Raw genomic sequence first — 25949 nt, 5'->3', positions numbered from 1 at the left:
ATTTATTATGCTTTGTTATATGTCTTTAATATATCATACTAAATTTCAAAAACATTTTTCTGCCAGATAACAAAGGCTTTTTTATACTGGCCAGATTTAATACACTCCTAGTGTTCACATGAGACTAATACATTAAGAATATTTCGGCTGGGCACAGTGGCTCACACCTGTAATCCCAGCACTTTGGGAGGCCAAGGCAGGAGATCACTTGAGCCTTGGAGTTTGAGACCAGCCTGGGCAGCATAACGAGACCCTGTCTCTAAAAAAATTAAATAAAAAATTAGCCAGGCATGGTGGCACATGTGTATGGTCCCAGCTACTTGGGAGGCTGAGGTGGGATGATCGTTTGGGCCTGGGAGGTCCTGGATGCAGTGAGCTGTCATTGCGCCACTGCACTACAACCTGGGGAACAGAGCCAGACTCTGTCTCCAAAATAAAAAAACTAAAAGTATTTTGGTGCTACATCATTTCTTCCAATAGTTACTGCTGTCAATTTTTAAAAACACTCTCTCATTGGGCAGACATTTACTAAATACTATGTTCATCCTCTCATTCTAAATATTGAGCTTCCACTACGTGCCGGTCAGACAAAACAGTAAGCCAAAATTGTCCGTCTCTGCCCTCATGTAGCTCAAAATCTAGTGGAGAGGCAAGCAAATCAAGCATCTGTATTCACTCTCTTGATAATCTCACCCACACTTTTAAATACCACCTCTACATTGACATCTCCCAAACTTGTATTTCTAGACTGGACTGGAAATATATGCCAGTATACATTCCCTAACTCAACATTCTCCTTGGCTGTCTAACAGGCATGTTAAAGTAAGTATGTCCAAAGCCAAACTCCTGCTCTTGCCTCAAAATCTGTTCCTCTAGCCTTTCTCCACAAGGGTGCATTGTAGATTATATTTTATATGAATAGCAGCCCCAGGAGTTGTATAGGACAACAAGAATAATTTTTTATTCCAGAGAATATCAACTACATGCATCTGGTTTCAGGCCAAAAACCCTGGTGTCATCCTAGACTCATTTCACATACAATGTCTGGCAACTTCTCATTTATCTCTTCCATTCCCACCCTGATCTAAGCCACCTTCATCTCTCACGTGGTCTCCCTGATTCAGCCCTTGGTACTACCTCTTCTTCCCCTATGCTCACTTTGCCACATACCCTAGTCAGCAGTCCAAAAGAGCTACTTAAGGCGGGGCGCAGTGGCTCACACCTGTAATCCCAGCATTTGGGGAGGCCAACGCGGGTGGATCACTTGAGGCCAGAAGTTTGAGACCAGTCTGGCCAACATGGTGAAACCCCGTCTCTACTAAAAATACAAAAATTAGCTGGGCGTGGTGGCACGCACCTGGAGTCCCAGCTACTAGGGAGGCTGAGGTAGGATAATCACTTGAACCCGGGAGGCGGAGGGTGCAGTAAGCTGCACACCACCGCACTCCAGCCTGGGTGACAGAGCAAGATTGTCAAAAATAAAAAGGAAAGAAAAGAAAAAAAAGAGTGACTTAAAACTTAACGCAGAAAATGTCACTATCAGCTCACAACGCTCTAATGGCTTCCCATTTTTTTCACAATGGTGTTCAGGGCCCTACACCATCTAGCCCTCACCCTACCTCTCATCTTGTAATACACTCCCTCCCTTGCTTACTCACTGTAGCTCACTGGCCTTTGCCCTGGCTTTCCCTTTGCCTGGAATACTATTTCCCCAAACACCCATATGGCTTGCTCTCTCACTCACCTCCTTTAGGTCTTAACGCAGATGTCATCTTCTCAGTAAGGTCCTCCTGATCATCCTATCTAAAGTTGCAACTCCCACTACCCTCACACTTCCTATTCTCTTCTCTCTGCTTTACGTTTTTCATGACACTGTATAGCTAACCTCACTCAAATATCAGATCCATGAGGGCAGGAATTTTAGTGTTTGCTTACTACTATACCTTCTAAACTAAACTAGATTTTTACAATAGAATATAACAGGCATACAATAGGCATCCAGTAAATATTTGTTGAATCACAACACAAATGTAAAACTGCAATTGACAAGTCCAGTGAAAAAGCAGAGTGCTAGGTGACCCTGTAGAAAGACAGAAAGCTTACCCGAGAAAGTCAAACTAGAGCTGAGAACTGACAGATGAGTAGGAGTTAATTAGGATGTGCACAGGTTCAGCAGTGAGAGGGGCTAAAGGAAGGCTGGTATACCTTAGACCAGAAAGAGATAGGAAAGATGCAAGATGGGGTTGCAGAAGGTAGAAAAAGGTAAAACTGTGAAGAGATCTGTAAACCATATTAAGATGGTTCTTTATCCTCAGAGCAACAGGAAGCCAAAGAAATGTTTTAAGCAGAGCGATCACATGAACAGATTCAACAGATGCTGAAAAGATTACCATGGCTACTGGATAAAAAAGCATTTTGAGGGGTCAAAGTAAATGCAGGTAGATCAAGTAACAGGTCACTGCAATAACTCACTTGAGAGAAGATGATATTTCACTTTGGGGTGTTGGGAGTAGAGACAGACTGGATAGATAAGATACTTAGGAAGCTAAAAAAAAAATCAATGGGATAAAATAAAAGGAGTGAAGGTCAAGGGAATTTTAAGGTTTATTTCTAAGTTTCACAAAGTACTATCAGATGCCGCAAGGGAATAAAAAATTCCCATAGACGTGAAGTCTATGTCTTCAAGTAGTATTATCTGGATCTTCAATATCCAAGCTCCTAGCCACCAATGGCTACTCCAAATAAAGATGTACTAATTGTTGTATATGTTGGATTTGAAAGCTTAGTGGAGAAAAAAGAATGTAAGATATCTCAATAATTTTTTACACTGATCACAAGTTGAAACGATAACATTTTCTTTTTTTTTTTAATGTAGGTTACATAAAATCATTAAAATCAATTTCATCTTTTTACCTTATAACGTGGCTACCAGAAAACAAAGTTATATAAATGGGTTATACTATATTTCTACTAGATATCACTGATCTCATATAAAGCAGCAATACAACTGTTGCAGTTCATTCAAAAGGAAAAAAATACACCTAAGGAGAAGACATGTGAATTTTAGGTCAAAATACAATTTGTATAAACAATTTCATTTTTTTGATTGTTTTTCAGGGAGGTGAAGAAATAAATATTTCTGGGTTTTTTTTTGCCATTTAAATACAAAAGTCATTTTCTATTTGTGCTTTATTTATAGAATATATTGTTCTTCTATTGCTAATCCAATAGTTCTATTTAGAAAGCCCTCTGTGGTATGGGGGAAAAGTTAGGAAAACACAGAATTGTGGAAATGATGGGAACTAACAGATCATTGAGGCCTACCCCTTCATTTATAGGTACCAAACTTGAGATACTAAGACAGTAAGTAACTTACTTGAAAATCACAGGACTAATACTATCTAAATCATGTAAGACACAAATGGAAACTCATAGTCATTACAGTGTTCAGGGCTACTACAGACTTGTATATATCACAATGAATACACTATATTTTGTTACCAAAAGAACTAAAAATGTATCTATTTTATAGTATTGAATTTCAGGATTATCAATGACTTTGTTTGGAATACAAATTCACATTGAAATACTAGATAAGAGGTTAAAAAAAAAAATCAGATTTGAGAGTCTGAAACCCAGTGCCACCACTTGTTGTGTACCAAAGACAATGATCACTGTTTCCTCATCAGTAAAACAGATACCATCATACTCAGGATGTGAAAATGATAGGAACACTATACACACACGCCCCACCCAATGCTTATAGTGGACATAATGCCAGTCCCTTGTTTTCATTAGAAACAAATGATGTGTTTCTTGATCCTTTCTCTTCTCTCCAAAATGTCAATGCAGTCATATTATTATTATTATTATTATTATTTTTTTTTTTTTTTTTGAGACGGAGTCTCGCTCTGTCGCCCAGGCTGGAGTGCAGTGGCCGGATCTCAGCTCACTGCAAGCTCCGCCTCCCGGGTTTACGCCATTCTCCTGCCTCAGCCTCCCGAGTAGCTGGGACTACAGGCGCCCGCCATCTCGCCCGGCTAATTTTTTGTATTTTTTTAGTAGAGACGGGGTTTCACCGTGTTAGCCAGGATGGTCTCGATCTCCTGACCTCGTGATCCGCCCGTCTCGGCCTCCCAAAGTGCTGGGATTACAGGCTTGAGCCACCGCGCCCGGCCAGTCATATTATTAAGTCATAAAATAAAGATATAAGGGAAAAGATTACTAGAGTTAGTGGTGAAACCCAGTTTCAAATTTCCAACTTCCCATTAAAAAGCTTCAAAGCAATAGGTAAATCATTCAGCTTCCCTAAGTCTATTTCCTCTAGTAAGTAATGAAGCCAAATCAATCAAAATGATTCAAATATAGCTGACCTGTAAACAACACATGGGTCTACTTATACACGTATTTTCTTCCACCTCTACCACCCCTGAGATAGCAGAACAAATCTCTCTTCCTCCTCAGCCTACTTGATGTGAGGATAATGAGGACAAAGACTTTTATGATGATCCGTTTCCACTTAATGAATAGTGAATACATTCTCTCTTCCTTATGATTTTCTTAGTAACATTTTCTCTCTAGTTCATTGTAAGAACTGAGTAATTAATACATATAACATAGAAAATATGCATTAGTTGATTGTTTATGTTACCAGTAAGGCTTTTGGTCAACAGCAGGCTATTTGAAATTAAGTTTGTGGGGATCAAGTTATAGAAAGAGTTTTCACTGAGCAAGGGTCAGTGCTCCCAACCTCCACTTTGTTCAAGGGTCAAGTATAGGCCCATCTATGACTCAATAATGTACTGCTATGAATGCTACATGGGTTTCTGAGGCCCAAATAGTATGTAGATTACAACACAAGCTTTAAACTTTTTAAAATTAATATGAAGTATAATTTGACATTTCTAATACACCTTAATTTGAGATTGATTGTTTTCTATATTTAAAAGGAACATTCTCAAAACTACTTACATCTGGCTGAATAGCTTTAAATACTGGAACATCCATTAATGTTATCTGACCCTGAAATATAAAGTAAAAATGATAATTTCTTCTTTGGAATCCAATACAATAACATGTAACCTAAATTAAAATTATATTCTATACTAAAATATTACCAAATACTCAATTTTATAAGGGCTTATGGGAAATAAAATTTAGTCCCTGTACCATTAAATAGAATTATTTCTAATCTCATACCTATTTGTATTTTCTTGGAAGATAAATTGTGTAAAGTTAAAAAATAAAAATAATTTTAAAAATTTGGACAGTCACATTAAATTATAATCAAAAAATAAAAACCAGATAAGTTCATGTAGCAGTGTTCTTGTTATGATGATTACATTACAGCTCCTCAAACAGTGGTATAAAATCAGATACTACTAAAAAGGTTTTCTTCCTAACTTAAAAAAAAAAATGAAACTACACTAAAACCAACATTATATCTAAGAGCTTTATATGCTATGGACCTATCCCACTTATGGCTACAGATATAAAACAAAATTCAACACTGTCAAGGAATAATATGCTATGACCAAGCACAGTTTATCTCTGGAATGCAGGAATGGTTTAACATTAGGAAATCAATATATTCTGTTAACAAATTAAAGGAGAATGAGAAAACAAATTTATATTAAGAAACAAATGTTTTTCTAGATACCTTTCATCCAACAACACCTTCACATTTCATTTTTCAATTTTTTAATTAAAAAAACCATAAAAATGTTTCTTAGATATGTCAATAAAATACAGTTGGCTTAGAGAAATGGTATAGAGGGATGAAAGCAATTACCATAATGGTAAATACATATTGCTACTTACCAAATTGAAGTGTAACTTATAAAGCTGCCCTTAAAAAAAAAGTACAACTTTTCTTACTTTTTCCACTTCATCCCTCTGTTTGCTCCACAGCTGTACCATCTTCCCCAATAATTCCCATATCCAGCTTTTTAAAAGCCATCTCTTTTGCTGGACCTACAAATTCTAACTCAATAGCACCAACATGTAAATTATGTGCAAAACTGGAGAAGGCAGAAGTAGGAGGCTTACCGCATATTCTTCTGGTGTAACCTTAAGAACATCGAATACCACAGCATCAAAGCTTTTCTTCAACTCAGAACCTTTGTCACTTAAGGATTCAGAGCTGCTACTTTTCTGTTAAAGTGAAAGAAAATGTAGCCTTTTTAATCCTGTCTCACATTCAAGTGACAGAAACTAGATTGGCCTTAAAAACTGAGAAAACAAAACAGTAGGTTAACAAATGCTGCAGAAAAGCTGAGCAGAATATGCTGCTTAGTTGTTAGAGTACCAGATAAAGGGTCAGACAACTTGAAATCTAAAACTGTGACTTTCAATTTTTAGGTTCTTGAATGAGTTATTTTCTTGTGTGTCAGTTTCCTCATCCTGACAACCTATCATTTCCTATAGAAATAAATGATTTTTAACTAGTTCAATGATTCTCAAATAAGGTAAAGGGAAGTCAGGGGAGAAGGCTATACAACTATTTAAAACTTTTAAAACTAATTTTTAGTAAGAAAAAGACAAATTAGCTTTATAACATAAGTTATCAGAAAATATTCAGAATCTTGTTAATTACAGAGTTACACATAATCCATTCTTAGTTATGTGATCTGTCTGTGATAGTACAATTAATACTATTCTACCTATTATATTACAAATTTAAGTTTTCCCTGCTTAAAAATTACTGTTTCAAGTTTTAATATTCTGTGGCTATAGGCAGAATGAACAGTGGATTTGGCCCTGAAAATCTTATTACTGTTAAAAATTTTCCACTTCGTCTGTGCCATGACATAATAATATATTCTGTATCAGTTGGCTAAATTCGGAGGAACATCAATATGAGAATATTTACATCAGGCTCTTTTAAATGGTGGTAGGATATGAGGCTACAGATAACAGCAAAAAAATTAACCAAAGTTTCAATTAGCACAGTACACAGATCAACCTACCAGCTATTATATATTAGTTTTAAGCACTTGTCATTATGCCTCATTTTTGCTTTTCCTCTCTTTTAGTACCAGCTAAATGCTAAATATCGAGCCATGATCATTACAAAGAAAGGGATCTGTCATCAACTTTGAAAAATTCTCAACTATTATTACTTCAAATATTTCTTCTGCTTCTTTGTCTCGTCCTTCTGGTGTTCCCATTGTGCATATGCTACACCTTTCGTCACTGTCCCACAGTCCTGGGCTATTCTATTCCTTTTTTTTTTTTCCATTCTATTTTCTCTTTGCATTTCAGTTTGGGAAGTTTTACTGACATGTCTTCCAGCTCACTGATTCTTTCCTTGGCTGTCTACTGGTCACCAGTCTACTGGTACTGGTTAGCTCACCAAAGGCATTCTTCATTTTTGTCACAGTGCTTTTGAATTCTAGCATTTCTTTTCGATTCTTAATAGTTTCAATATCCCTGTCTATATTATCCATTTGTTCTTGCACGTTATACGCTTTTTTTCATTAGAGCCTTTGGCATATTAATGACAGTTATTTTAACTCCCAGTCTGATAATGCGAAATCTCTGCCATATGAGAGTGGTTCTGTTGCTTGATTTATCTCTTCAAATTGTGTTTTTTTCCTTGCCTTTTAGCATGGCTTGTAATTTTTTGTTGAAAGCTAGAAATGGTATATTGGGTAATAGGAACTCAGGTTGAATAGGTCTTTACTACTGTTAAGGGTTTATTTTTTATCATGCTAGGCATTATACTGTGCTTATAATTTGGTATTGTTATAGGTGTCTGAGTCTTCAATTTCCTATAGTATCCTTATTTTTTTATCCTCTGTTGTCTTTGGGTTTCCCTAGAAATCCCTTCTTAGTTTCAGCCTTGCAGTTCTTTCAGCTGAAATCTTAGTATTATACAGAAGCCCTGCTGATGTGGTGGGGGTAGGCAGGGTACGTGTGTGTATTTGAGGGGGTGCTGGGGAGAGAGTGTCCTATAGTCCTATTATTTGGTTTTAGTCTTTCACTGAGTGTGTCCCCAGACTGTGAACTTCACAAACGCTTCTCTGTCCCCCTGGCTCTGCTTAGGTGAGACAGGAAGTCTGGAAGGGCTTGAAGTTGAGGCTTTTTCCTCTCCCAAGTGAGTTAGGCTCTGGTGAAGTAGTTTCCCTTGAGGGCAGGTGGAGAACAGAATGCTCTGGGCATGTTTCAATATGGTTACTTTCTATCTGGGTGTATTTCAAAATGGCTCTTTCTTTCCTCCCCCTGCTAGAAGCAGGAGGGAATTTTTTTCTGTCTTTACTGTGAGAAGCTTGTAGGCATCTTAGAGATAATAAAAATCAGAAAAGTAGAGGGTGAGAAGAACCCAAGACTGGACCCCCAAGGAGTTTTTAACTCTCAAGCTAGTCCACACACAGCCTCCAGCAGTTCATCAATTAGGGTTTACGTGGCTCCACTGACTTCTGCTCCTGTAAGCTGTGGTTCTCCATTTGCCTATCTCTCCAGGTTTCAGGGCATCACTGTTAAATGTGCTCTGTGATAGCAATTCTCTGATACAGCTAAGAGGAGTTATTGATTTTCAGTTTGTTTAGCTTTTTTCCAATTGTGAGGACAGGAGTGATGAACTCTAAGCTCTTTACAAATCCAAGCAGAAACCTGAATTCCAGTGAATGAATCCAAGCAGAAACCTCAATAAAGCAGAAACCTCATAAATAAAATGGAGTTTCATTTCTTGTGTTTAATCTCTGTAACTATGACTAGTTTATAGTATGTCAACAATATTATTTTATGTCCCAAAACTAATACAAAATTTTATTCATAATGTTAAGTATTCAAATAGACATCAGTTAAGCAGTATAAACTAATCCAATAGCTGTCCAAATAACTAGATGCATTCTGTCAGGTGAACACATGAATCATAAACATAAATCAGTAATTTTCTCCAAGTTTTTAACTCAGCCAACTTAGTAAATCATAATGACAATTTTATTGCTTATCAAAAAGAATGAACACTTCTCTTTTTTCCTTCTTAATGCCATTAGAGGCTTAAAAAATTACTAGTGTGCATTTTGACGTGCTTCCCTAATACCAGTAATAAATTGGTAATGATAAGACACAAAGCAATAATGTCCACCAGGAGAATAGCAGTAATTCATTCAAGGCATGACTCAAAAACTACTGATACTTCTAAATGTCTGAAAACAAGTTTACTGTAATTCTCCTACTAACAGAAACTTCAAACACAGGTTAAATATAAAAGGTAATGAGAAAGGATAAGTCAGCCAACCGAGATAAAGTATTTTACCCATTCTGTAGGCTTATCACTTCTATAAGAAGTTTGTACTTTGATGTTACTAGATATGTATTTTAAGAGAAGGTGGAAAAATACAAAATTTTAATTTTATTTTCTTGCCACAATAAATGGACAATTTAAAGGGTGGTAAGTAATTTAAGTAATTCATTCTTACATCTGCTATTTATACTACTCTGAAGCCTGGTGTAATTAATTCACTTTTAGTAAAGTCAACAGAATTGTTTGTACAAGTGAATGACCTATTTTATTTAACAAATATTTGTATTCTGTTTCCTATGATACTAGAACAGGTATTTCTGAATAGTTAAAAATATACACATATATACATATACGTAACATATTCAAGAAATACGGTTACAAATATATGAAGAAAACAAACATATTACAAACATATATATCAATATAATCCTATTGTTGTAAACATAAAAAAGCTATGTATAAATTTATGGAAAAAATTATAGAAAGAGATTTTTCTAAGTGACAGTTTTAAAAATAGGAAAGCTCCCATCTGTTTAAGGGATTAGGAAAAGCTTTATTAAAAGCATAGCATTTGAAATATGTTTGAAAGACAAAATGTTTTGTGCGTGCAGTGATGGGGAGGGGACACAACAGAATGGGAAGAAAAATTCCAGCTAGAAAAATTGGTATAGGCAGTTATGATAGAAGAAGGAAAATGTAATGGTTTATACAGACACCGGCAAATGTAGTATTCTCTCGTTAGACTGTAAAGTTTCAAGTAGAGGATGAGTAGGGGTTAAATCCAAAAATCTGGGGCCATTTTGAAGAAAGTCTTGAATAAAAGGCCGAGTGAGCATTTGAATTTAGTAGGCAATGAGGAACCACAGACAGTTTTGGGAAAAGATAAAGTTTAAGAGTTGTATTTTAAGAATACTAATCTTAAATTTCAGTTGAAAGACCAGAAACAACAGAAAATCTAAGTGCAATACCAAATATAAGGCCATGGCACTAATCCAGACAAGAAATAATAAATGACCAAACTAAGATGGTAGTACAGTAATAGAAATAAGGAGAAAAGTACTGGATCCCAGAGATAAAGCACAGTGGACAGGCTCTAAGATAGCTGCTAAAGATCTCTATCTCTTGGTATTCTCACCCCTGTGTGCTCCTCTCCCCTTGAGTATGGGCAGAACCTGTGACTTATTTCTAATCAGCAGAATATGGAAAATGAGATGAGATGTCACTTCCGTGAATACATTATATAAGATTGTAACTTCTGTCTTGCTAGTGGACTCTCTCTGCTATGATGAGACAATGGTTGTGGTGGGCAAAACAAAGTTAATTAACAACACATTGGCTGGGCGCGGTGGCTCACGCCTATAATCCCAGGACTTTGGGAGGCCAAGGCAGGTGGACCACCTGATGTCAAGAGTTCAAGACCAGCCTGACCAACATGATAAAAACCCCATCTCTACTAAAAATACAAAAATTAGCCAGGTGTGGTGACAGGCGCCTGTAATCCCAGCTACTGGGGAGGCTGAGGCAGGAGAATTGCTTGAACCCGGCATGCAGAGGTTGCAGAAGGCCAAGATCATACCACTGCACTCCAGCCTGGGCGACGAGAGCAAAACTCTGTCTCAAACCCCCCCACAAAAAAAACCACACATCTAAAGATTTAAACTTAGATGGCTATGGAAATGTGATGCTATTAATGTAAGTTAGATAAAAGGCTTAGACTATTTTCTTTACGGTTGTGGAGCAGACCAGCAATAAGAAACTCGATATTGTGGACATTACAAATTTCTGGTCCATCAAAAATGCTTAATAAAATTCACGAGGGAAGCCAGGACTAGAGATGAAAATAAATAATCTACATAAGAAAAACAATGGAAACCATAGACTTAGAATCTATTTTCAGTGATATCAAGGCCTAAATAACTGGCTGGAGCAAAATGGAGCCCATTTTGGAATGGAGTTGAGGCTATTAAGGAACTTTGAGGTCAAGGTGTTAAAGGGTCATAAACGTTATTCTCATCCAATATACTAAGAGAAAAATAAAGAAGAAATATAGAAGCCAGATGCTAAAGTTATTAAGGAAAGTAGGCAAGTTCTCTAGATCTATACACAAAGAAAAAAAAGAAAAAAGTTGGGGCAAAAATACAATCATAATATATTCACTAGAGGAGTGAGTATCTAGTTCAGTCTTCACATCTCCATCTTAAACGCTAGACTTTAACCCAAGAACCAAATGTTTCTTTTAAAAATAAAGAGTTTTATGAGTTACCATTATTTTTCAAGTATCTTAAGCAGATAAGGATTAAGTATATCTATGAGGCACAGCAAACATATGAATCACTAAAGTAAAAGTTAAAATATGTGTACTTCTGCACATGTACTTCTGCACTAAATGCACTTCTGATTTAAGTATGTGAACAAACATAATGCTTGAAAACTTAGAAAGCCAGGTAAGAAACTTTATACCTAAGCTTCTTAAATATCTTACCTCAGAAGCAGTAGCTGCAATATTGACATTGCTTGCCTGCCCGTTCATTAGGTCCATGCTTTCCTCATCAGTCCCTGACCTTATGTTAACAGCAACAGAGGACTGATTGCCTCATGTCCAAGGCCACAAATACATTATTCCTGTAAAAAATAAAAAAGTTAAGCAAATGTCCTCCCTCGAAGTTTAAGAAAACAACTCTATGCCTACCACCATGACAAAAAACAAAATATTTCAACTTCACTAAACTCTATTATTTTAGCTCAGCCACTAAATCCAGATTGAGGACAATCTTGTATGCTCTTTTCAAACAACCAGAAACACCAAATAAACAGTATTCAATAGATGTTACTGTTATGTTCTTCATAAGCAAAGCAAAAGCATACCTTTTCGCTAAGTGGTTATTGTGAGGGAAAAAAAATCAAATGTACAATTTTTTTAAAGTAAATAAAATCTGCAAAAAAAAAAAAATGCACGGCAAAGTAACACATACCACAACACAATAAATTTTTAGTGATCCAAATGACACCCGTAAATCAACAATACTGAATACGCTTATAGCTACTGATCCAGATTACCAACATATCACAAATACTTAAAATTTTATGGAATACATATCACAAAAATACAGTAATCTCTCAGAATCCATGGGGGATTTGTTCCAGGATCCACTATAGATGCCAAAATCCACTGATGCTTAAGGCCCTTATATAATGGTGCAGTATTTGCATATCACCTATACACATCCTCTTGTATACTTTAAATCATCTCCAGATTACTCATAAAACTTAATACAATGCCAATGCTATATAAATGGTTGTTATACTGTATTGTTTAGGGAATTATAGCAAGGAAAAGTCTGTACATGTTCAGTACAGATGCAAACATCCTTTTTTTTTGCCCCAAGTATTTTCAACTCAGATTTGTCTGAATCCAGAAGTAGAATCCACAGAAATGGTGGCTTTACTGTACCATAATATACATTATGTTTATTTGTATAGGACTTTAAAGTTTATTAAATATCTTTAATACATTATGTTGATTTGCAAAACTACCAATAACACTAATTAGGGAAGATATATCATATACCCACATAACAAAGAAACACAGAACTTCTGAGAACACAGGGTGGCAAATACGGAGCCAAGAGCAAGTTTCAAGCCATCAAAATTCTAGTCAAATACTCTTTCCACAACACAGATTTTCTACTTTTCTGGAAGTCAGAGTACTTACTTCAAGTTCTAACATCTTTCCATAAATAACTTGTCATATAAACTGAGTAGGTAACTTTACCTCTCTAGGTTAGAATTTATTCTTCTCTGAGGTAATGCTCTGTGTAAACCCAGGAAATTTTAACTTTTCTGTACTCAGTTTTCTCATCCATAAAATTGGGATAATAAGTACCTACACTTCATAGAGCTGTGGTGAAGAGAAATGAGATAATATACACAAAGCACCTAAAACAGTGTTGGTACTGGTAAATATGCTATTAATATGATGCAATGAAGATGCAGATGCTACTATCTACTTAATCCCCATAAGTCTCTTAAATAAAAAAGAAAAGACAAAACCTTAGAAATGTATCTTTGGGAAGCAATTGTTGCTGAGTATCACTAAAAATCCTAATTGCAAACACATGAATGAGAATGGCTAAGATCTGTTTCCTAGATGTAGTAAAACATGCTCTTGGTTTTGAAATGCTTAAAAATTATTACTAATGACAGCAGCCTTCAGTCACATCTTGAATTTATCTTAATTTATTCAGATACAGCCTAGGCACCTGCTAAGAGCAGAACATCATGCTAGAATTTTTAAAATAGAAATATATTCAAAATCATGAAGTTTTAAAACCATTTAACAGCACCCACTTAGAAAATCAATGTGAAAATAAATAAACTACAAAACAATTTCCTCCTATCTAAACGATCTCATTCTATAAGCTTCATTATCCTTATATTATTAAGAATCAACTTATATTTATACTGCTATACTACAAAACCAGCTTGATAATCCAGATTCTCTGAACAGAGTCTCTCAGTTTGCAAAATATTTTTCAAATTATTTCATTTCACTCCAGTTTCTAGGCAAGATTAACTATAACATGAATTTATAAATCAGGGGTGCCCCCTAGTGCTAAGAAAAAGACTTTAATAGTTAAAGGAGTTATATCTTTAACTTACTTTACATATCAAAATATACAATTTATTACTATTACTTAAAAAAAGGTAATAAAGACCAGGAACAATATTAAAATATTTGTAAACTATAAGCATGAAGAACCACGTTTTCTCTCTCTCTCTTTTTTTTTTTTTTGAGACAGAGTTTTGCTTGTTGCCCAGGCTGGCATGCAATGGCATGATCTCAGCTCACTGGAACATCCGCCTCCCAGGTTCAAGCAATTCTCCTGCCTCAGCCTCCTGAGTAGCTGGGATTATAGGCACAAGCCACCACACCCAGCTAATTTTGGATATTTTTAATAGAGACAGGGTTTCACCATGTTGGCCAGGCTGTAGAGATAGGGTTTCACCATGTTGGCCAGGCTGGTCTCAAACTTCTGACCTCAGGTGATCTGCCAGCCTCGGCCTCCCAAAGTGCTGGGATTACAGACCTGAGCCACTGCACCTGGCCTTCTCTGCTTTTAAAATAAATTGTCGGCCGGGCGCGGTGGCTCAAGCCTGTAATCCCAGCACTTTGGGAGGCCGAGACGGGCGGATCACAAGGTCAGGAGATCGAGACCACCCTGGCTAACACGGTGAAACCCCGTCTCTACTAAAGAATACAAAAAACTAGCCGGGCGATGAGGCGGGCGCCTGTAGTCCCAGCTACTTGAGAGGCGGAGGCAGGAGAATGGCGTAAACCCGGGAGGCGGAGCTTGCAGTGAGCTGAGATCCGGCCACCGCACTCCAGCCTGGGCAACAGAGCCAGACTCCGTCTCAAAAAAAAAAAAAAATAAAAAAATAAATTGTCACTCATGTATTTCATGAAAATTAAGGTTATACTAAAATCCATTACATATTTTAAAACATAGCAAAGCATACCTTAAAGAATATAAACTCTTCATAACTACTTACAAATGTACATGTCAATAGTATTTAATAATGTTGAAGCATAACAGAGAAGATTATATGATATTATAAAAATACTACAAGTTCTAAAAGAGATACGGGTTTATTATTTTAGTATGTGCCTCAAAGACTCTTCTATACTTTGCACCCAGAAAAGTTCACATTAAATATACCAAATATATGCTTTAATATTTTATTTACTTTTGTTAGTGTTATAAATGACAAGATCTTTCAACATGACTACCAACATCACAACAGCCATTTTTTTAAGAGACGGGGTCTTGCTCTGTCGTGCAGGCTGGAGCACGTAGCACAATCTTAGCTCACTGCAGCCTCCAATTCCTGGGGTCAAGCAATTCTCCCACCACCTCAGCTTTCTGAGTAGCTGGGACTTCAGGTGTGCACCACCATGCCCGGCTAATTTTTTACATTTTTTAAGAGACAGGGTATCACTATTACATCGCCATCTATAAAATAGCAGACATTATTTCTCAAAGTGTAAAGAAAAGTTTAAAAATAGGCCGGTGCAGCTCACGCCCGTAATCCCAGCACTTTGGGAAGCCAAGACAGGCGGATCACCTGAGGTCAGGAGTTCGAGACCAGCCTGGCCAACATGGTGAAACCCCATCTCTATTAAAAATACAAAAAATTAGCCAGGTGTGGAGGCATGCGCCTGTAATCCCAGCTTCTTGGGAGGCCGAGGTAGAAGAATCACTTGAACCTGGGAGGTGGAGGTTGCAGTGAGCCGAGATTGCATCACTGCACTCCAGCCTGGGAGACAGAGCAAGACTCTGTTTCAAAAAAAAGTTTAAAAACAACAAAGTTACTTCATTCATTTGAGTTAAAATTGTTTTGCCTTCAGTCAATAAAAAGAGATCCTACACCTAGGTCTTCCAGATATAATTTTGTCACATTTGAACTAAACTATGAAAGTACCGGTAGATTCATTTGTAAACTGTCCCACATCTACATAGAGAGGTTATATTTCCATATACCTAAACAGCTTGAAACTAAACAACTTGTGGTGGAAGACAGACTTTCAAATGATTAAATATTAAAGGGAGAAAAATCTATAAAATAATGCATTTAAAGGTTATGCTTTATCTCCTATATAGAAAGTTCACTCAAGATAATTTGCTAGGTAATCCTAATAGACAAGAGCTGAGATCTCCTAAGATACCTGACCCAAAATATGAATATAGGTTAACTAGAAATTCAGGTAATAGAAAATAAGTTCCAAATAAAAAGATAAACTGTGCTCCAAATATTTTGTGTTTTTGTTTTTGGTGGGTATGAAGGTATTTTGGCCAGATGCTCTACTCAAAAGACTACTCCATAAAAGTTCACTTAACTCATAATAGTCTATATTTGCAATAAGACAAACAAAAAAACTAACATCCAGATACAATATTAGCAGTTAAAGATGAAAACAACCCAAGTGAATCAGAAATAGGTTTAAATATTTGATAAAAGTGTGCTACTGTAGACCTAGGAATGGTCAGAGAAAGGAACACAGCACATTAGTATGGAACAGCAGAACAGAAAAACAACATAGTAGTGCTGATGGGATAAGACAGACATCAAGATTCCATGGTTGGAGGCTCTTGGGTGGAAGAGATTCCCTAAGCCCTAGGGGATAGCCATTAAGGATCTCTTGTACCTGGAATGTGAGGCTAAACTGAACATCAGAGAATAATCTATAGGCAAAGGACTGCTACACAACGGAAAACTATGCAGCCATTAAAATATTGTAATACTTACTGACACATGAAAAATATTTATAATATACTGCTAAATGAATGAAGCAATTTACCAAACAGTATGTAAGGTATAATCCTTTTTGGTAATCATTATTATAACATAAAGAAGAGAGATGCACCAACATACACTAAAATGTGGTTATCGCTAGGTTTATAAGACAATTTTTCCCTAACTTTAGCTTACCTGTATATTTTTTAATTTCCTACAAAGACATTAATTAGAAAAAAGTAAAAGAACAAAAACAGTTTTTCCTCACAGACTGCTTATTAGTTACAAGAAAAAAAATAAGTAACTATACTGTGTGAAGAACTGGATAATCCCTTAACTAAGTAGATCAAAATTATTATCATCAATGGGGAAAAGAGAGACATCATGTGCCTCTGGATGTGATGATACTCTGGGAAGGACACAACATAACTGACAAGAAGTTGAGCTGGGAACTCATAACTGAAATCTAATCTCAAGGACATGGACAAATCTCATCTGAGGAACATTTGATAAATATATTCTTCAAAAAATGCGAATGTTATGAGAAAGGCCAAAGCACTGTTGCAATTTAAAGGAAACACAAGAGATACGGCAACTAAAGGTCCTGTACTAGATGGTAGTAAATGCTTTAAGAGATATCATCGGTAATTCACAAAATTGAAATATAGACTGTAGATTACTGTATCAATTTCCTACATGTGACAATTTCCTGCAGTTATTAATACATAAAAGGAGGCTGGGTGCAGTGGCTCATGCCTGTAATCCCAGCACTTTGGGAGGCCGAGGCAGTTGGATCACCTGAGACCAGGAGTTCGAGACCAGCCTGGCCAACATGGTGAAACCCTGTCTCTACTAAAAATACAAAATTTAGCTGGGCATGGTGGCAGGCACCTGTAATCCCAGCTACTACAGAGGCTGAGGCAGGAGAAGAGCTTGAACCCGGGAGTAGGAGGTTGCAGTGAACCGAGATCGTGCCGCTGTACTCCAGCCTGGGCAAATTACATAAAAGAACACCTTTGTTTTTAAGAAACACAGAAATACTAAGAGGTAAAAGGGTGGCTGGGCCCGGTGGCTCACACTTGTAATCCCAGAACTTTGGGAGGCTGAAGTGGGTGGATCACCTGAGGTTAGGAGTTCGAGACCTGCCTGGCCAACACGGTGAAACTCTGTCTCTACTAAAAATACAAAAATTAGCCAGGCCTGGTGGCGGGTGCCTATTGTACCAGCTACTCAGGAGCCTGAGGATGCAGTGAGCCAAGATCGCATCAGCGCACTCCAGCCTGGGCGACAGAGCGAGACTCTATCTCAAAAAAAAAAAAAAGAAAAGAAAAGAAAAAAAAAGATATGAAGTATGCAAACTAATCTTAAATATTTCAGGAAAACGGTATGTATATGTGTGACAGAGAAAATAAAACGAATATAAAGATAATGTGGCATTTTTTTCCCCCAACATTGTTGATTAGAGGCTTTTAGCATGCATCAGCCACTTGGAAATATCAGGATAGTGCATAAAGATCAATTGTGGGCTTGGCATGGTGGCTCAAGTCTGTAATTCCAGCACTTGGGGAGGCTGAGATGGGTGGATTGCTTCGCTTGAGTTTAGGAGTTCAAGACCAGTCCGGGTGACATGGTAAAATCCCATCTCTAAAAATACAAACAAAAAATCAGCCAGGCATGGTGATGCACACCTGTAGTCCTACCTACTTACGACACTGAAGCAGGAGACTCACCTGAGCCTGGGAGGCCGAGGTTGCAGTGAGCTGTGATCATGCCACAACACTCCAGCCTAGGCAAGAGAGTGAGACCTTGTCTCAAAAAAAAAAAAAAAAAAAAAAGCAATCGACTCTGTAAGCTTTAATTCAGGAAGGAAAACAGAAACCCAGTGGAATCATAAATGACATCCAGATCCCAGGAAGGAGAACAGAGGCTGATAAAAGTAACTGAGGCTCCAGTATGCAAGAAAGGCAGAGAGCCTCCCTTTGTGACACCTTTTCCCTGGGGATCTGAGCAACCCAAGCCAAGGAAGAGAACATTGCTGTTCCTAATCCCCGAAGCTAACCGGGGTGTTGGAACTGTGCTTTCCTCCAATGCAGGCCCTGGATGGCAGGGAGAGCTGCTACAGCTGCACTTTCTCCTGGACAATGAGACTTGCAGCCAGGGCCAGCTTGATGACCTGAAACCAGTCTATGTATATTACTGCTGGGTGCCGCAGCATGCTCTCCTAAGATCATGGTGCAGCAGGGCCCTCTCCACTCCACCCCAGGCATAAATCCGGGCATTCGGAACACCCACTTGCCTGGACCAGCAGCCTGGGCCACCCTACCCTTCATGGACATTGATCATGGTGCAGCAGGGCCCTCTCTGCTCCATACCCAGGCAGATCTCCATGTATTCAGAGCATCCCTTTACATGGATCAGCAGGTTGAACCACCCTACCCTTTCTGTGCATAGATTATGGTGCAGTAGGGCCCTCTCTGCTTCACACTTAGGCAGATCTCCAAACATATGGAGCACGTGCTTGCATGGACTAGCAGCCTGAGTCACCCTATCCTTCCTGCACATGGTGGGTCCTCTCCACTTCATGCCCAGGCAGATCTCCAGGCATTCAAAGCACCTACTTGCCTGCTTTGGCAGCCTGACCTGCCCCATCCTTCCTGGGTATATATCGTGGTGCAGCAGGGCCTCTCTGCTCTATGCCCAGGAAGATCTCCAGGCATTCAAAGCATCCGTTTGCTGGGACTGGTAGCCTGAACAGCTCCACCATTCCTGTGCAGAGATCCAGGTGCAGGGGGTCCCCATCTCTGCTTCATATCCAGGCAGATCTCCAGGCATTTGGAGCACCTGCTCATCTGGAACAGCAGAGTGAGCCACCCTACCATTCCTGTGCAGAGATCCTGGTGCATGGGGGGCTATCTCTGCTCCATGCCCAGGCCCCAGGCATATCTCCAAGCATGTGGAGAACCCACTCTCCTGGATTATGAGTTTCGGCCGCCCCTATCTATGTGCAGAGAACTTGGGGTCAAGGAGGTTTCTCAGCTCCATACCTGGACACACTTCTGGACATTTGGTGGCCACCCACTGGATTCTCCTTTGGCCTTGGTTCTTGTGCCTGCCACTGGGGGAACTGTAGGTGGACCTGCCTTGGTCCAGCCCTGCCCACCTTCCACCCCTCCTCACACCTCCCCAGGGCTGAGGAGGGAGCACAGATCACTGTTTACTCCACGAATCAGCCTGCTGCCTGAGGCAACAGACAGCATCTCCCAGTAAACAAAGTGTACACCGAGCCACTTTGGCCACAGATCGCACTTACCCGTAAGCGCCCTCTACTGGCTGATAGGTAGAACTGCATATCCCAATTTAAAACTTGCCAACAGAAGTGCTTATGGTTATAGAAGCAAAGTCAAAAGACCCTACCCAGCATTCTTTATAGTCACACCCCCTAGGGAGTGGGGAAAGGGACGGAAGAAAAAATCAGTATCACAGAGAAAGAAAAAAAAATTCTACCTGCACAAAACTAATTACAAAAATTAGAAGTGCCAATGTCTCCAGATGAGAAGGAACCAGCACAAGAATTCTGCACCATGAAAAATGTGAATACAGTGACACCACCAAAGGATCACAAAAGCTCTCCAGCAATGGTCCCTAACCAAAATGGAAACTCAGAAACGACAGATAAAGAATTCAAAGCATGGACTGCAAGGAAGCTCAATAAGATCCAAGACAAGGTCAAGTACCAACACAAAGAAATTTCTAAGGCAATCTAGGAAATAAAGGAAGAGATAAACATCTTAAAAAGAAATCAGGCCAGATACAGTAGCTCACATCTATAATCCCAGCACTTTAGGAGACTGAGGTGGGAACTGCTATGAGCCCAGGAGTTCAAAACAGCTTCTGGCCCATAGTTGTGCTCTGTGAGAACTCAGTTGGATGGCACAGCCTCCCGTTATCCCAGAAAGCACCTAGGCGGCAGGACAGGCATCCCCACCCACCTCTGCTACTGGTAGCCAGGCAAGTTGCACCTGCTACAGCTTCCAGCCCAGTGGTCCTACTTCAGCCTGAATCTGTTGAGGAGCACAGCCTCCTGCCTTCCTGGAAACACTCAGATGACAGAGTGGTCAACTCCACCCACTCCTGGCCTGGCCTTTTGTAGTCAGACAGGCCATACCTGCAAAAGCTTCCAGCCCAGCAGTCCCGCTTCTGCCTGAATTCTATAGGCAGGGACAACACTGTGATTCCTGGGGAGTACATGAAGAGCAGAATAGGGCTTACCTGGCAAGGATATAGCCTTTGCATGAGGCAGCCCCACGGACCAGAACATCCAATAAAAGAAATGCAGGCATAGAGACAGTAAACAGAGGGGGCTCCTCCACAAGAGGAGACTAGACTCAAAGTCAGTTGACTGAACCCACCTTACACCATAATCAAACCCCCAAGGGCATCCAAGAAGATAAAAGCCAAAAAAAAAAAAAAAAAAAAAGCCAAAGGACAGCAACTTCAGAGACTGAAGAAATATCAGCCCACATGGATAAGAAAGAATCAGTATAAAAAACTCCAGAAACTCAAAAGGCCAGACTGTCCTGTCTTCTTAACCCCAACTACATTAGTTCCCCAGCAATTATTCATAGCCTGGCTGAAATAACAGAAATAGAATTCAGAATATGTACAGGATGAAGATAATTGACATTCAGGAAATAGTCAAAGCCCAATCGAAAAATTCTAAGAAATACAATAAAACAATACAGGAGATAAAAGATGAAATGGTCATTTTAAGAAAGAACCAAACTGAGCTGATGGAACTGAAAAACTCACTTCAAGAATTTCAGAATACAATCATAAGCCTTAACAGCAAAATCAACCAAGATGAGAAAAGAATTTCAGAGCTCAAAGACCTGCTCTCCAAAATAACTCAGACAAAAACAAAAAAACAATAAATATGTGATTATGTAAAGAGACCAACTCTACGACTCACTGGCATCCCTGAAAGGGAGAAAAAGCAGGCAACTTGGAAAACATTTCAAGATATTGTCTGTGAAAATTTCCTCAACCTCACTAAAGAGATCAACATTCAAATTCAGGAAATGCAGAGAATCCCTGAAAAATACTACACAGGAAGACAAACCCCAAGACACACAGCCATCAGATTCTCCAAGTTCAAAATGAAAGAAACCATGTTAAAGGCAGCCAGAGAGAGCAGGTAGGTCACCTACAAAGGGAATCCCATCAGGCTAATGGCTGTACTTTGAGCAGAAAACCTACAAGCCATAAGAGATTATGGGCCTATGTATTGGTCAGTTCTCACACTGCTATAAAGACACACTAACTGGGTGTGGTGGCTTACACTTGTAATCCCAGCACTTTGGGAGGCTGAGGTGGGCAGATCACTTGAGGTCAGGAGTTCGAGACCAGCCTGGCCAATACGGTGAAACCCTGTCTCTACTAAAAATGCAAGAAAAAAAAAAATTAGCCAGGCGTGGTAGTGGACACCTGTAATTCCAGCTACTCGGGAGGCTGAGGTAGGAAAATTGCTTGAGCCCAGGAAGTGTTTGTGCAATGAGCTGAGATTGTGCCATTGAACTCCAGCTTGGGCGACAGTGTAAGACTCCGTCTCAGGAAAAAAAAAAAAAAAAGACATACTCAAGACTGGGTAATTTATAAAGAAAAGATGTTTAATCAGCTCTGATTCTACAGGCTGCACAGACTTCTGCTTCTGGGGAGGCCTCGTGACACTTACAATCATAGCAGAAGGCAAATGGGAAGCTAGCATATCTTCACATGGCCAGCAGGAGAGAGAAAGCACAAAGTGGGGATCTGTTTGTTTTACACAATGTCAAACATCCAGATCTCATGAGAACTTTATCATGAGACAGCACTAGGGTGATGGTCCTAAAGCATCAGAAACCACCCCCAAGATCCAATCACCTCCCACCAGGCCACACCTCCAACACTGGGCGTTACAATTCAACATGAGATTTGGGTGGGGACACAGAGCCAAACCATATCAGCCTATATTCAGCATTCTTAAAGAAAAAAATTTCTAACCAAGAACTTCATATGTAGCCAAATTAACTTCATAAGCTAAGAAATATCCTTTTCAGAAAAGCAAATGCTAAGGGATTTCGTTACCACCAGATCTGTCTTACAAAAAGTCCTGAAGGCAGTGCTAAACATGGAAAGGAAAGACAATTACTGGCCACTATAAAAATACACTTAAGTACACAGGCTAGTAACACTATAAAGGCACCACACAAAGCTGCATAATAACCAGCTGGCAACATGACAAAAGGAAATAATCCACACATCTCAATACTTACCTTGAATGTAAATGGACTAAATGCTCCAATTAAAAGGCACAGAGTGGCAAACTGGATAAAGAAGCAAGACCTAATTGTATGCTGTCTTCAAGAGACCCATCTCAAATGCAATGGCGCCCACAAGCTCCAAGTAAAAGGATGGAGAAAAATGTACCAAGCAAACAGAGAAGAGAAAAAAGCAGAGGTTGCTATTCTAATTTCAGACAAAACAGACTTTAAACAAAGATTAAAAAAAAAAAAAGATAAAAAAAGGGCATTACAAAATGGTAAAGGGCTCAGTTCAACAAGACCTAACTATACTAAATACATACACACCCAAAACCGGAGCAGCCAGATCCATAAAGCAAGTTCTTAGAGACCTATGAAGAGACACAGACAAACACACAATAATAGTGGGAGATTTCAACACCTCACTGACAATAGGCAGATCATTCAGGACCTGAACTCAACACTTGATCAAATAGACCTAACAGACATTTACAGAACATTCCACACAAAGACAACAGAATATACATTCTTCTCATCTGAACAAGGCACATACTTTAAAATCAACCCACAATCAGACATAAAACAATTCTCATTACATTAAAAAAAAACCCAAAATTATACAAAGCATACTCTCATACCACAGTGTAATAAAAATAGAAATCAATACTGAAGAAATTCAGTCGAAACTGTATAATTACATGAAAATTAAGCAATCTGTTCTTGAATGACTTCGGGGTAAATAATGAAATTAAGGCAGAAATCAAGAAATTCTTTCAAACTAATGAGAACAAAGTACGAAGGTACAAAAATCAGTAGCATTCCTATACACTAACATCCAAACTGAGAGCCAAAGCAAAAATGTAATCCCAATCACAATAGCCACAAAAAGAATTTAAAAACTAGGAGTACAGCTAACTAGAGAGGTTTACTATCTTTACAATGAAGATTATAAAACACTGCTCAAAGAAACAGAGAGGACACAAACAAATGGAAAAGCATTCCATGTTCATGGCTAGGAAGACTCAATATTGTTGGCCAATGGCCACACTGCCCAAAGCAATCTAAAGATTCAATGGTATTACTATCAAACTACCAATGACATTCTTCACAGGATTAGAAAAAACTATTTTAAAATTCATGCGGAACCTCAAAAGAGCCCAAATAGTGAAGGCAAACCTAAGCAAAAAGAACAAAGCAGGAAGCACCACATTACTAACTTCAAACTATACCACAAGACTACAGTAACCAAAACAGCATGATACTTTTACAAAAACAGGCACACAAACCAATGGAACAGAACAGAGGGCACAGAAATAAGGCCATACACCTACAATCTGATCTTTGACAAAGCTGACAAAAACAAGCAATGGGGAAAAGACTCCTTATTCAACAAATGGTGATGGGGTAAGTAGATAACCATATGCAGAAGACTGAAACTGTACCCCTTCCTTACACCATATACAAATACAAAAATCAACTCGAGATGGAGTAAAGACTTAAAGGTAAAACTTAAAACCATAAAAACCCTGGAATGATAAACCTAGGAAATACCATTCTGGACAAAGGCCCTGGCAAAGATATCATAACAAAGACTCCAAAAGCAATTGCAACAAAACCTGACAAATGAGACCCAACTAAACTAAAGAGCTTCTGCACAGCAAAAGAAACTATCAGAGTAATTAGATACCCAAGAAAATGGAAGACAGTATTTTCAAACTATGCAACTGAAAAATATCTAATATCTAGAATCTATAAGGAACTTAAACAAATTTACAAGCAAAATACAGCCCCATTAAAAAGTGGGCAAAGGACATGAACAGATACTTCTCAGAAGACCTAAACATGGGCAATAAGCATATGAAAAAATGCTCAACATCACTAATCATTAGAGAAGAGCAAATCAAAACCATAATGAGATACCATTTCACATCAGTCAGAATGGCTATTATTAAAAAATCAAGAAATAACAGATGCCGACAAGGCTGCAGAGAACTGGGAATGTTCATACACTGCTGGTGGGAATGTAAATTAGTTCAGCCACTGTGGAAAGTAACTTAGCAATTTCTCAGAGATCCCAAAGCAGAACTGCCATTCAACCCACAATCCCACTATTTGGTATATACCCAAAAGAACATAAATTGTTCCAACACAAAGACATATGCACATGTATGTTCACTGCAGCACTACTTGCAATTGCAAAGATATGGAGTCAACCTAAATGCTCACTAACAGTAGACTGAATAAAGAAAATATGGCACATATACATCATGGAATACTACACAGTCATAAAAAAGAGTGACATCATGCCCTTTGCAAAAACATCCTAAGCGAACACAGGAACAGAAAACAAAATATTGCATATTCTCACTTATAAATGGGAGTTAAACACTGAGTACAGTGGGTACAAAGAGGGGAACAACTGACACCAGGGCCTGCTTGAGGGTGGAGGGTGGAAGAAGAGTATTGAGAAACTACCTACTGGGTACTATGCTTATTACCTGGGCAACAAAACAAATCTGTACACCAAACCCCTCAAAACACAATTGACCTACATAACAAACCAGCATACGTACCCCTGAACCCAAAATAAAATAAAATTTAAAAATCAATCAGAGCTTCTGGAATTAAAGAACTTAAGAAATTTAAAAACAGGAGGCCAAGGTGGGAGGATCATTTGAGGTCAGGAGTTTGAGACCTGCCTGGCCAACATGGTGAGACCCCATCTTTACTAAAAATACAAAAATTAGTCGGGCATGATGGCACGTGCCTGTAATCCCGGCTACTTGGGTGGCTGAGGCAGGAGAATCATTTGAACCCTGGAGGCAGAGGTTGCAGTGAGCCGAGATTGTGCCATTACACTCCAGACTGGGCAAAAGAGCAAGACTCTGCCTAGAAAACAAACAAACAAACAAAACACAATTGAAAGCTTTATCAATAAACTGAACCAAACAGAAGAACGAATTTCAGAGCTTAGAGACCAGAGTCCCAAACAAACCCTGTCATGCAAAAATAAAGCAAAAAGAATTTTTTAAAACAAACAAAGGCGGGCTGGGTGTGGTGGCTCATGTTTGTAATCCCAGCACCTTGGGAGGCCAAGGTGGGCAGAT

General features: G+C 38.6%; 1 protein-coding gene across 2 annotated transcripts in view; it reads right to left on the bottom strand.

The window, feature by feature from the left end:
• The window catches only part of RALGPS2 (Ral GEF with PH domain and SH3 binding motif 2), a 187337-nt gene that overhangs the window by 125604 nt on the left and 35784 nt on the right, over nt 1-25949 (bottom strand). For both annotated transcript variants that reach the window (XM_033200593.1, XM_033200592.1), the window contains exons 2-4: nt 11733-11872; nt 6049-6153; nt 4972-5022 (exon numbers count right to left, since the gene is read on the bottom strand). In XM_033200593.1, coding sequence (XP_033056484.1) covers nt 4972-5022; nt 6049-6153; nt 11733-11789 — 213 coding nt within the window. In that variant the 5' untranslated portion in view covers nt 11790-11872. The remainder of the gene's footprint in view (nt 1-4971; nt 5023-6048; nt 6154-11732; nt 11873-25949) is intronic.

Source organism: Trachypithecus francoisi, unplaced genomic scaffold (assembly GCF_009764315.1).
Source record: "Trachypithecus francoisi isolate TF-2019V2 unplaced genomic scaffold, Tfra_2.0 Lachesis_group5, whole genome shotgun sequence".
Classification (NCBI taxonomy): domain Eukaryota; kingdom Metazoa; phylum Chordata; class Mammalia; order Primates; family Cercopithecidae; genus Trachypithecus; species Trachypithecus francoisi.
Note: the sequence above shows the minus strand (reverse complement) of the source record. Positions and strands in the feature narration are given on the sequence as shown.